The sequence below is a fragment of the Hydra vulgaris genome, chromosome 06, assembly GCF_038396675.1.
Source record: "Hydra vulgaris chromosome 06, alternate assembly HydraT2T_AEP".
NCBI classification, from domain to species: domain Eukaryota; kingdom Metazoa; phylum Cnidaria; class Hydrozoa; order Anthoathecata; family Hydridae; genus Hydra; species Hydra vulgaris.
In genome coordinates, this window is record NC_088925.1 from 46,107,925 (window position 1) to 46,121,356 (window position 13,432).

Below are 13,432 nucleotides of genomic sequence, written 5' to 3' on the forward strand. Positions count from 1 at the left end.
CCTTATTAGTGCATGTATTATTATTATCTTGAAACTATTTTCTTGTTTTTATCCTCTCTCTTCTTAATTTATTTTTATCAATAACTTTACTTTGGTCTGTGTTAGTAACAATACCAAAATCAACCAGCACAGCTGTGGCAAGAGAGGCCGCCGCACGATTTGAAACCCCATATCTGTCAGCCTCTCCTGCTAGATTTGCTAAAGATACCCTCATTTGATCACTAGTTCCTGAACTTGAACTGTCTGAATCTGATTCGATTGTCTCATTCAACGTTTTCACACTTGCATCATCTCTGAAATTGCTGTTGTATTGATCATCAATTTCTGTTTCATGATCACACAATGATTTAGCGTATTCGTTTAAACTGCCTGCTTTTGTTATATCAGCCTTTCTATGTTTTTCAGCAATTTCTCTATTATTTAAAGCAAGCTTTCTTTTATTCAATTCTCTAACTTCTCTGGTAATTTTAACGTCTACTCCACGAATGTACATTTTACATATAGTTCTTTGGTCATATAGAAATTTCAACTCCCTTTGTGGAACTTTCTTTTCTCTCATACATCTACAATCTGCAGTTATATCTAAAGAAAAATCCTCAACATAGAGTTGGCACATACAAGAACAAATGTCAAATAACAATGGAAAAGTTGCAGCAAACTTTTTTAATTGTAGTGTACTTGATTTTGATCGGCTTAAACTAGCCCGTTTATTTATCATGACAGTTAGCCGATATCTAACTGTTTTAGGACGAACGGTAGGAATGGATGACATGTTCCATAATTGCAATATATTATTTGTGATTTTATTAATAATAGCTGCATTCTTAGCATTCGGCTTTTTTTTTAGCTATACAAAATATCTGACAATTTGATTGATAGTAGGCAGCTCATTCTTTGGTAAAAAAGCAGGAAGACCAAAGATATAGTGGCTGCTTTCTCTTCGAATTTTAATGCCTGATGTTGAAATTTGATTTGAAACATTGGTTTTTGTTGGATTTGAATTCATTTTTATTAACTTATTTTCACTAAAAAAAGAAATATCATATAAATGAGACATTGCTAAATTATGTTCTTATATGTATCATTCCCGCTTGAACAATATATGTATTGAAAAACAATAAGACAATCATTATTAATGATAACACAATAATCATTTATTATATTTTTAATAATGATGAAATAAACTTATATAATTTAAAAATAATTAAATAAACCAGGATTCTCCATACTCCATAAAAAAAAAGATATTTAAAAAGATAAAAAATAAACAAACGAGATTCAAAAAATGGGGCAGTTGCATTATCATTTTTTAGTTTTATTTTACACAAATTAATTTCCCTTATATAAAGGCACAATAATACAGTTTTCCTTGTAAATATTCACAATAAAAATTGTTTTCACCCCAGCCTAATGTATATATATACATTAGGCTGGGATTAAATACAGCAAAAAAGGTCTCACAAAAAAGCAACATTTCAACATTTCTTATCTCCAAAAAGTTTTGTGTCTTAAAACTGGAACTCTGGAATCAGTCCTAAGTTAAGAAGAGTATTTAAAAAAGTAGGATACGCACCAGTGTTTAAATCTCTAAAGTCTACTAAGTTCAAAAAATAAACCTACACTACCAATTAATTCATATCCCAGTGTTTATATATTAGAGTGCTCTTTAGGCAAATGTTATATTGGTGAAACATGGCTTAAGATACCGTCTCGACATCTGCCAACATCAAACAAGTGTACAACAAGGAAAAGGGAAAAATTCAGCTGTAGCTGAATATTTCAAAATTTTTCAAGGAAATTTTAACTGAATCAGTTGCAATACCTTAAAAAAAGAAATGAATAGTTATAACAAGAAAGTTAGGCAAGTTTTGGAAATATAACACATATTTACTTTTCACAACAACCGGCTTAACCAGAATGATGGCAATTATGTAATGATGTCATTTTAAAAACCCATGTTCCGATACTTACTTCACAAAAAACTTTGTTAAAAAACTCTTTAAAAAAAAAGCTCTTACAAAGAACACTGTTTTGTGAATTTAAACATTTTTTTATGTTTTTTTTGATAAACTAGATAAAGAGGGTATCAAAATTTATCACACAATTTAATATACTAGATACTAGATATAGAGGACATCAAAATTCCCTCAAAATATCATATATATATATATATATATATATATATATATATATATATATATATATATATATATATATATATATATATATATATATATATATATATATATATATATATATATATATATATATATATATATATATATATATATACACACACACAAAATATTTGTATATATATTCAAATATTTTGTGAGTGTATTTATATACTTTTGAAGTTTGATCAGTGGAAATAATTTTTGCTTCTACAAGCAACAAGGAGGCATTAAAAATCAAATTGTCAACAAATATCAAATTGGCTAACAAAAGCACTGACACACTTTATTTGGGGCACAATCTAGTAAAAAAGTTTATCATGCTGTGGGAAACAGTCACTGAAAAAAATTTATGAAATGCAAAATACAGTAAAAAAACTAACGGATTGTATTATTTGTGTAAATCAATGGACACAAAGAGTCCTAATAGATGATTATTTTTTTGATAATAAACAAACAAAAATGTGATGTGGTAAATCAGCCCATCTTCTCAATCATAATTAAAAAACTAAATATCCAGAGAAGATTATTAAAAATCACTTTTTTTATTTTCTCAATCAAAGTTTCTTTCTACATTCATTCCGGTTAATTGAGTCATTTTTTTCCTTCAGACCATAATAAACATCTTCATGTTAAATTGAAAAAAAACTAAAACTTAGACTTACAATGGATTCAAATTTAGTGGAATAGTATGAATATTTAAAATATGGTTTTTTATTATATATATAAATTTCATGCTACTCTATGAACTTATATTAGCACAATATTTATTATTCACATTCCCTTCACCTACTAAGCACATCCCCCCTCCCCACCTCCATCTACTAAAAAAACTTTATTTAGTAGATAGATTTTCTATTTTTTCAAAATAAAAAGAAATTAAAATTAATTAACAACTATTCAAAATTTAGTTTATTCCTACTTTTTAATAGTTTGACCAACATCTATAGCTGCTAATGCCATAGCAATGTTATTTCTTTTGTTTTCCATGAAACCATCAACACGATATTGAAAATATGGAGCTAACTGATTTGCTTTACAAAGAAGAACCTACACGAATATTACTATTTACATAAATAAATTCTACATTATTTATACATATACTAAAATCAACAAAAATTAAAAAACCTTTAAGGCTTTCTTTTTATATATATATATATATATATATATATATATATATATATATATATATATATATATATATATATATATATATACACATATATATATATATATATACACATATATATATATATATACACATATATATATATATATATATATATATATATATATATATATATATATACATATATATTTTAACAACTTTTAAATGTATTCTACAAAATAAAGTGCTCAGTATTCTTAAAAGAACAGAGCAATTATAAATTAGTACAAAATCACTTCACAGGAATTTTTTTTTTATTTTACACTGTGTTTCATCAATAAAGACTCATCAGAAATAAATGATCAAATTAATAAAACTTCAATTTATACCAAAAATTAAATTACAGGAAGTTGCCAATGTCTTAACTACTGTAAATTTTCAAACATTAATGGAGTTTGCTGACACTATTATAAAAAGAATTCTTTAGAAATGATTACTTATGCTTAAAAAAATATTTTTTAAAAAGGGGGATTTAATGTAAATATTATTTAAGCTCACTTATTTTTATAGTTTTTTAGGAGAAACTTATTTTTGTGCCTACATTTAGAAATAAATTCTGATTTTTTGTTTAATAAGCATTCTTGATTTGCATGTGTAATTATTTCAAACTTTGTTTGTAGGCATAGTATGCATTTTTTGGAAATATTGTTATATGCAGGCGCTGTTTTAAGGATGGACCAATTCAGTATAAAATCATCAATATTTTTACCTTTTAATTCCCATATATATTTGACAGCATGGTGTCTTTTGAATACTTTTTATTTTTAAAAGATTGCTTATGATTGGCAAAACATTTTTTCCATTCACCCTCTGTTATGCCAATATATTGTTTATCAGGTACATTCTTAGAGGAAACAACAGATTTATATACCACATATTTTGATAAACAACTTCCACTCATTGGACAATTGTTTTTTTGTTTACAATTACAATTTTCTGAAGTTTTTTCTTTTAGGATTTCTTTTTTGCTTAACAGAGCATTATTGTAACCTTTTATAATTCTTCAATGTTTTTTTGAAAAAACCTTACTTTATTTTAATAAGGAAACCTGGAAAAAGAAAAATATACATGACTGCTTTGATGTAACAATGGGCAGTTATGACAGAGCAGAAATTTGTGTATTTGTTGGACTATATATTTTAGATTTAGTAAAATAATCAATATAAAAGATTTAGGCCTTTATCACGACTATGGTTTAATAGTAATGCGTAAAAAATCTGGTACACATCTCAATAAAATTAGAAAAGATATAAAATATTTTTAAATATTGACTTTCTAATTGAAATAAACAGAAATTTGAAAATTGTGAATGTTCTTGATGTCACATTTAACCTCTCTGAAAATTCATATAAGCTTTTCAAAGAACCAAACGATGAATTATTGTATATTAATATTAACTCAAATCATCCGCACCAAATTCTGAAACAAATCCCGATTTCAATTAATAACAGGCTCAACCAAAACTTCTCTAATGAAAATATATTCAATTCCTCTAAACAAATATTTGAAGATGCCCTTAAAAGTGGTTTAGAAAATTTTGAACTAAAATTTGACTCTGAAAAAAAACAACACAAAAAAGCGAAATAGAACTAGAAATGTAATTTGGTTCAAGCCCCCATATAGCAAAAATGTTTCCACTAACATGGAAAAAGTGTTTTTAAAATTGGTCGATAAGCATTTCCCGCCCTCTAATAAATTACATAAAATTTTTAATCAAAATACAATTAAAGTTAGCTACAGTTGCACAAAAAATATGGAAAGAAATATAAAAATTGTGTAAAAACGGTAAAACTACATAAAAGCGGTAAAAATCGGTAATTCCGGTAATTTGAGATAAAAGTTAGTAAAAGCGGTAACTATTATGGTAAAATAGCGTAAAAAATTACTTTGTTTTTATCAAGTCAGATAGTTGTTAAATAATTAATTACATCCTAAAATTAAACTAGTCTCCTATACAAGCTTGACAAAAGTCAAGAAAGACTAACAGTCTCAAAGTTCTCACTTCTGATCTAATGATCTGATTGGTATACCAAAACCAATACCAAATCAAACCATCTTGAAAAAAATGTCTGTTTGGAGTTATTTTACCAAGCTTGACAGAGAAAAGGATAATATCTCTGGCTCTGGCAAAAAATCAGGATTTACTGAGTGCAATAAACGCTAGAAAGTGATTAAAATGTCTCAAGGTAGCACCAGTGGAGTTAAAGCTCACTTAAAGTAAGTGTTTTACTCTTACTATAATTAAGTATATTTTAAACCACTGATCTCAAAATATAACTGAATAGCGTATTCTATTGTTTCTTTGGAAAAAAATTAAAGCCAAAATTGGCCTCCCAAGATTGCGACAATCAAAGCTTTTAGCGGTGAACGATGTACATCTTATAAGACTTTACAGTAACATGAAAGAAAAAAATAAACAGAGTTTTGAAAGAAAAACAAGACAATAATAAAATAAATTTTTAAAAAGTTTAAAGAAATGATATGATAAAAAAAAAATTTAGACAATTAAAGAAATTATTAACTTAAGTATTAAAGTTCAAAATATTTGATATACTTTTTAAGTGCAATTTACGATTAAATTAATATTTATGTATAACTTATGTACCTTTTAGTTCTTAGTTACCCAATGCAGTACACTAGAAGGTTGATAACATAACTGCATGGTAAGCGGCAGTGGTGTCTACCTACAATTTTGACAAATTTTATATTTTCAATAACACAACATGCAGTTGTGTTACTAACCTTCTAGCACAAGCATTGGGTAGTTAAGAACTAAAGGGCACATAAATTATGCATCATATGCTAATTATTTTAAATTTGAGATTTCTGCACAAGCTAACAAATACTTTTTTTTCACTACGATTTAACAAGCTAAAATTAAAACTCGTACTTAGTTTTACTGAGAATTTGTTAAATAAAAAAATATTTATGTAAATATGTAATATTCTGTTATTTTTATGATAAAATCTTATGCTAAACAAAAAAATAGATTTTTATTTGAAACTTATCAATATTTGAGCTTAAGATATAAAACTTGATTACCATCAGTTTCTTTATTTCCATATAGCCGTTCCTTATATCCACCGCCATCTTTTGAGGCCAAAAATGGTTTCAAAAAATTTTCCGTATAAGCTATCCAGTTACATTTTGAGATCAGTAATTTTAAACTCCAGTAACTTTGCCTAAATGCGGTAAAATGCACAAAAACCCAGAATATCTGAGTAAAATGCTACATTTTTTGATAAATATATATTTTGAATTACTCAAAACACACTAATGTGTCTTGTATTTACTTTTTATGAACTCTACTACTTAAACATTGTAATTCACATCCTTTTAAAAATATATAATTTCACTATTTTCTTTCAGATCCTGCAATCCGCTATCTTTTTACCAGATGCAAAAAGTCGATAATGAAAATAAAGAGAAGAAACTTCAAGAAAAGCGGAATGCTCAAGCAGAGGCTGATAAGTCCAATACCATAAGAGGATATTTTGGTCCAATTAATCAAAACAAAAGGCTTCATAGCCTCTCAAATGGTGCATCATCAAGTTACCAAACAAAAATGGATGACTTTACTGAAACCATAAAGTAACCTTCACATGTGCACAACAGTTGGAACTAAATACCATCCTAACCCTTGTACTAGTTCTCTCTAACCTCCCATTTCATGTTATTAAAACTGCTGGCTTCAAAATGCTGCTGAAATTATCTTTGTACACATATCAATCTAAAAAGTTCAACCACCTTGTCCAAATACAAGCTGCCAATGATTTATCGCAATCTAAGATGTGATGTAAAAATGCAAACTGAGAGAGACATTCTGCATTGTGAAATGGCAGCTTTCACTACAGATGGATTGCAAGAAATGGTGATCCCTTCGTCTCCCTTATATTGCATTATGTTACCAAAGATTTTGAACTCAAAAACTTATCTTTAAATTGTCAAAACTTTATTGGGAGACATAAAGGGGTTTTGCTTGCACAAGGAATAGACCACATGATTTCTCAATTTCTTGGTCTTCAGAGGGAAGACCTTTACAAAGTGGGTGTTACTGATGCTGCAGCCAACATGAAGAAAGTAATCACAGAAAGCAAAGAGATCAGTGATCATCTAACCTGTGCTGATCATCTGCTCAACACTTGCTTAATAAAGGCTGTAGAAAAATCAGAAGGAATTAATGCTATAATTAAGAAATGTAAAGGACTTGCTCAAAGGACCCACCAGAGTTCATTGGACTGGCAGGACATCAAGATCATTCAGCCATTAGTAACGAGATGGAATTCTAACTTTATGATGTTCAAGTCAATCCTCAGATTGAAGACTGGTTTACTGGTGGCTCTCGAAACTCTAAACGAACCAGATCTTCAAAGTTTGATTTAGGATAAGTTAGAGTTTAATAGTATTTACAACATTTTACCATTTCTGGTGAATGTTAGCGATTGCTCTGATTCTGTTCTTCTGAAAAACAGGTGACTATGTATAAAGTTCAAAAAGACATATTAAATCTCCACTTGCTTTGCAAAAGAACTGTAAATGACGTTAAAGAGTGTGACCATCAAGTTGCTGAGTGCCTATACAACTTCTTGGAAGAATTTGAGAAAGGTTGACCTAATAATAGCGTTGGAGTCAAATACTATAATATGGGTTCACTTTTGCACCCATATTATAGAGGATATACAAAATATTGCAAACAGTGAGGAAAGGAGGGAAGCTGTCAAGGAATTGGTTGACAATCACCCAATCACAATCCAGTTCTAAGAGTCATTGGTTGATGATCATACTTCGCGAGAAACATCAGATCTTGACGAAACTATGGATCCAGTGGAGTGAGTTTTTAAAAAACAGGAGACAGGTTTCAGCGTAACGCCCTGGGACTTCACAGTCAAGCCAATCAAAGCTCAAGCCACCTTTGATGCTTGAATTTGGAAAGTATCAGACTATGGCCTTACCTGAAATGGATGTGGATGCTTTGGAAAGGTGAAAGCAAAATAAAAATGAGTTACCTTTGCTAGCTGGTCTGGCTAAAAGTTACTTGGCTAAACCTGTGACTTCTGCTTCATCAGAAAAAATGTTTTCAGTAGGAGGTAGGACGGTTACTGATTTTAGGCATAACGTAAAACCAGAAAACACTAGCATGTTAGTTTTTGTGAGTCAAAATTATGCAAGGGTTCCTTCTAACCTCAGCGATTGGGAAAAAAAAGAAGAGCCATACGAATTACCACATGTCACACCACCAACTAAGAAGACTTACCAACAGGGAAAATCACATCAAACTGAAACTAGAAAAAGAGGTACATCTGAAAAGACTCTCCAACTCTATCAGATACTCAAACTGGCCCTGAACCCAAAGAGCAACAACAGCTATAGTTAGATACTCAAGAGAGTCAAAGGACTCTAGCTCAACAAGATGGGTATGAAGGGACCCAAGATGAAGACCAAACTCAAAGTGTCTCTTTGTTTAATATTTTATTAGAGACAGATTTCAAATATTTTATTAGAGACAGATGATGAAATATCTGATGATTAAATTTTTATTAATAACTTGTTTGTTTAACCTGTAAATGTAAAATTTACTAATAGAAATACAAAAAGCAATTTAAAATAAAAAATTTAAAAGTCCTTGTTTAGTTCTTCGATAAACAGCAAAAAAAGCGGTAAATTATGATAAAAAGCGGTAAATTGTGATAAAAGCGGTAAACTGCGATAAAAAGCGGTAAAAAGTGATAAAAACGTTAAAAAGTGATAAATGCAGTAAAAAGTGAAAAATGTGGTAAAAAGTGATAAATGCGGTAAATTTGCGTATTACGCATTTTTACGCAAAATTACTGCAGTAATTACACAAATTTTCGCATTTTTACCAACGGTGCGGTAATGCCGATGCTTTATACATATATATATATATATATATATATATATATATATATATATATATATATATATATATATATATATATATATATATATATATATATATATATATATATATATAGACACACACACACACACACACATATACATACATACATTTTAATTTTTCTGCATTTATATTGAGCTTTTTTCTTTAGAATATTAAATATATAAAAAAGAATTAAAATAGTTCAAGAAGTTTCAATATTTTCAAGTTTCTTCACTTGAAGTAAATATTGATTGTTTATAGAGGTTTTCTATTATTAGTTTTGCATTTACTTTTTATTGAAAATCTTGCATTAAATGCATTTCAAAGTAATGAAAGGGATTTTTTGACAGAGAACTACATTTCACCACTCAATGCTAGCAGTATTTGCTGAGCAGACAGGCCTTATAATTATTTCAATTTGCTTTATTCATGAGTACTTATTTGTAAAAATTTGTAATCTTTTTAAATTATTTTTTATTATTTTTTTGATTAAATACTAATAATATTTTGTCAATAATTATTAATAGCTTAAATATATAACATTACTCTGTTATAAAGATTATATCAATTTATTTATAACTTCAGTTTAAGTTCTTGATAGAAATATGTTATCTTTACACATTGCTATATTATTTTAAAACATGAAATTTAAATATGAAGAGTAATGGTAGAATATAATACATAATTATATTATGCTCTGTTTTATTTGCTTACACTTTATTTTAGATAAGTTAAGAAAGAAAACTAAAAGTTCAATCTTAAAATAAAAGTTCAACTTTTATTATATTTAGAGCTTTTAAACACTCCTTTTGATGTTAAGTCTTATAATTTGAGAAGTGAAATTATTAGACTTCATAGTAAATAAAAAAAACCCGGCTAGGCGAGATAAATTGAACCGCCACCAAAATGAAAGAGATGAGCTTAGGCTAGCTAAGATAATTTATTGTCAAAATGAAAAAGATAAGTCTAGGTGATCTGAGATAAAATGCCATCAAAATGTGCGAAGAAGTTATTAAATAAAACACATTTTTGTGCTGCCATTCAGGAAAAGTTGTATTAGCACTTTTTTCTCTATATCCACCATTTTTGACTGATTTAATGACAGAAAACCATGTTGATCATTATGTCAATCAAAATTCTTTTAAACACATAAGGAGTTACAGCCTCGGAACTACAAAAAATTATTATATACACTTATAGTTGACTTATTGCATTGATTGATTGCTTTTATTGTAATTTTAACTTTTTTATGTAGCTGCAGCTCCTTCTTTTATTAACGATAATCAATGACAATAAAAAAAAGTCAGAGTTAAAAAAAATATTTGATAAAGTTGCTACCAATCTCAAAAAGTCTTGGTTTTCATACAAATAATTTTATGTAGCATATTCCAGTCATTTGATAATTTGTTTTTTAAATTTGATAAACACGCATAACAAGGTATATCATGAATGAAAATTTCACAAATGTTGTATTTGTAAATGTTCTTAATTTATAGTTTTTGACAAGTATTTTATGTTTCATATGATGTGGTAATGCCTGTTTTTATTATGTGTTATATAAGGCTGTATGGGTTTATATTTTGTTAGTGTTTCTATGCGTGTGCTGTTAGTAGATAAAATATGTACAATAAACTCTGGATAACTTAATAACCTTTAATAACTTGAACTAATTTTAAAATTTCATTTGAGCCATTATTTATGGATTATACTCCCAATAACTCTAACATTCTCATTAAATAATTCTAACAAGCTAATTTCTTGGTCCCTTTAAGGTTTGAGTAACTTAGAGTTTACTTTAATATGTTATATTATTTGTTAATTTTGTGATGTTATTGTAGTGTTGTTTTGACAGATGACTTAGTTTACTTTTACGTCATTGTCTTTAGTTTAAAATGATTATTGGGTAGTTTCATGACTGAAAATGACTACATATAAATCATTCTCTAAAAGCTAAGGATTCAGTTTTCAAATAAAAACAAAGATTTATCTTGTGATCATTTATTTTTAGCCTTGCTTTTTTAAAAAGAGTTTTTAATCCAAACTTGCAACAATAAATCTTAAGACTTTCACAAAAGAAAAACAACCTCACAAAGTAAGTTTCTTATTTGTTACCTGTTTAGTCACATTTTTAAGTTTTTTACTTCATATAAATAAATAGAGTATATAACAAATTAATGTGTATTAAGTGTATTCAATTAATATTTTTGTTTCATTTTCAGGTTAAATTCTTTCTCTTATGACTGATATTTGAAAGTTCCTACATAGCAGAATTTAAGAAATATTCTGAATGTTGATTGTATTCAAAAAGCTAAAACAAAGTTTGATCTTCAGACCACTTACTAAACGCTATATAATGAAACAATCTTTCAATTTAAATTGTTTATATAAGTATTTTTTATTAATAATTTTTTTAATTTTTTTTTTAAGTTTACATTTTTATTTTATGTCAAGAAAAATATAATTTGTTTCTCAAGTAAATTTGTATACTTTTTATCTTAGGAATGTTTTGAATAGATATATTGGCCATTTTTACTTTGTTTTTTATATTTCCGTTATTTTTTATATGCGAATGGAAACCATTTATACTTTTGTACGATCTAGACGGTTTCCATTTGCATTAATATCATTGCACGAACAACAGGTTTAACAATTTATTTGCCTAACTTGGCAGTAAAAACAGCTTAATTGAATGAATTTTTTAAGAGTTTTTTTTTACAAAAAAGTTTTTATAAAAAATATCAAACAGATAAAATAACTTATTTGAAATAACTAGGTCTCTTTGGCCCATTTTTCGATGTCCAAATTTGCTTTTAAAATAAATCTTAATGAGAGGGTTAAAAAAAAATTATAGCCAAAGTTTCCAAAAACACCTGAAGTAATGTTACGCAACTGTCTTTTAAAGATTTTTAAAATTATCAAGTCATCTAAAAAAAAAAAAAAAGGTTATTTTTTTACTAAAACACAACTGTTCGCAACTCAGCCAAATCTAACTTCAAAAACTTGTCAAATTGCTTCACCCTAATCAACATTATTGCTTAAAAATGTAATGATAAATTTTAAATGAAGTTTGAATGTTTAGGTGAGAATGTAAAATAAAAACTTGCCTAATACTACTCAAGACTTTTGTTTTTGTTTTGTAATAAAGCTGTGAATATTAATATAGCTAGTGTGATTTATGCACTAAAACAGCCATTTTCAAAAATAAGTTGTTTTATAGTTATTTTGTAGGTGTTTGTCAAGTTTGTTTTTAAACTGATTTAAGCTATGAGAATTTACTACTTCCATTGGTAATTCATTCCATGCAGTTGCTGTTCAATTAAAGGAGATAATTTTGTCTAGAAGCAAATTTTAGAAAACTATAATTTAAGTGTTTAACTTTCGTTACAAAAAATATGCATTAATATATAATCAGGGGCCGTATTCTCATCTCTCCATTAAGCTTAATGGAGCATTAGTCAAAAATTTCTTTTAAATTACATTAATAAAAAATTTATTTAAAATTATAATTTTTTAAATATAAATGTTTCATTTTGGTATAAGTTTTATTTTAACGAATTTATATAAATTTTTGTCATTTCTTTACTGCAAAATATTGTAATGAAATTTCAGACAAAAGCTCCATCAAGCTTAACGGAGAGATGAGAATATGGCCCCTGATGTTAAACAAGTTTTAAAATCAGATTACAGTTTAAATTACGATGTTGTTTTAGTTCCATAATTACATAGCAATTAAATAACCTAATGTTGAGTGACAATAATTAAATTTAAAAACTTTTTAATAGAAGAAACTACTTAATTTTACAAGAGATTTTGGATTTTTTTTTTAAATTTAATACAATCATTTAAAGTAATGTTATAAGTTCTCAGTATGCGGTGCAACAATAAACTTTTTTACAAATATCTACTTTGTTCTGAAGTTAATGTTCCAATATGGTTGCATTTTATTATGCACAATAAATATACTAATATACTAGCTAATATAGTATAATACATATTATTGTAATATACTATATATATATATATGTTATTTGTATATTAGTATAAATACTATTATACTAATATACAAATAACATATATATATTAAATCTAAAGTTTAACACTTTAAACCAGACAATTAATTAGCGGGTTTAATTTGTGAAATGATAAATAAAGTGAATAAAAAATAATTTGTAGATTTTTAGAAAATAGTAA

At 27.2% G+C, this 13,432-nt stretch overlaps 1 protein-coding gene across 2 annotated transcripts in view; it reads right to left on the reverse strand.

Annotated features, from left to right (window-relative positions):
• LOC101236609 (tetratricopeptide repeat protein 13) overlaps positions 1–13,432 on the reverse strand; it is a 76,179-nt gene that overhangs the window by 14,590 nt on the left and 48,157 nt on the right. For both annotated transcript variants that reach the window (XM_065800288.1, XM_065800289.1), the window contains one exon: positions 3,097–3,224. In XM_065800288.1, coding sequence (XP_065656360.1) covers positions 3,097–3,224 — 128 coding nt within the window. The remainder of the gene's footprint in view (positions 1–3,096; positions 3,225–13,432) is intronic.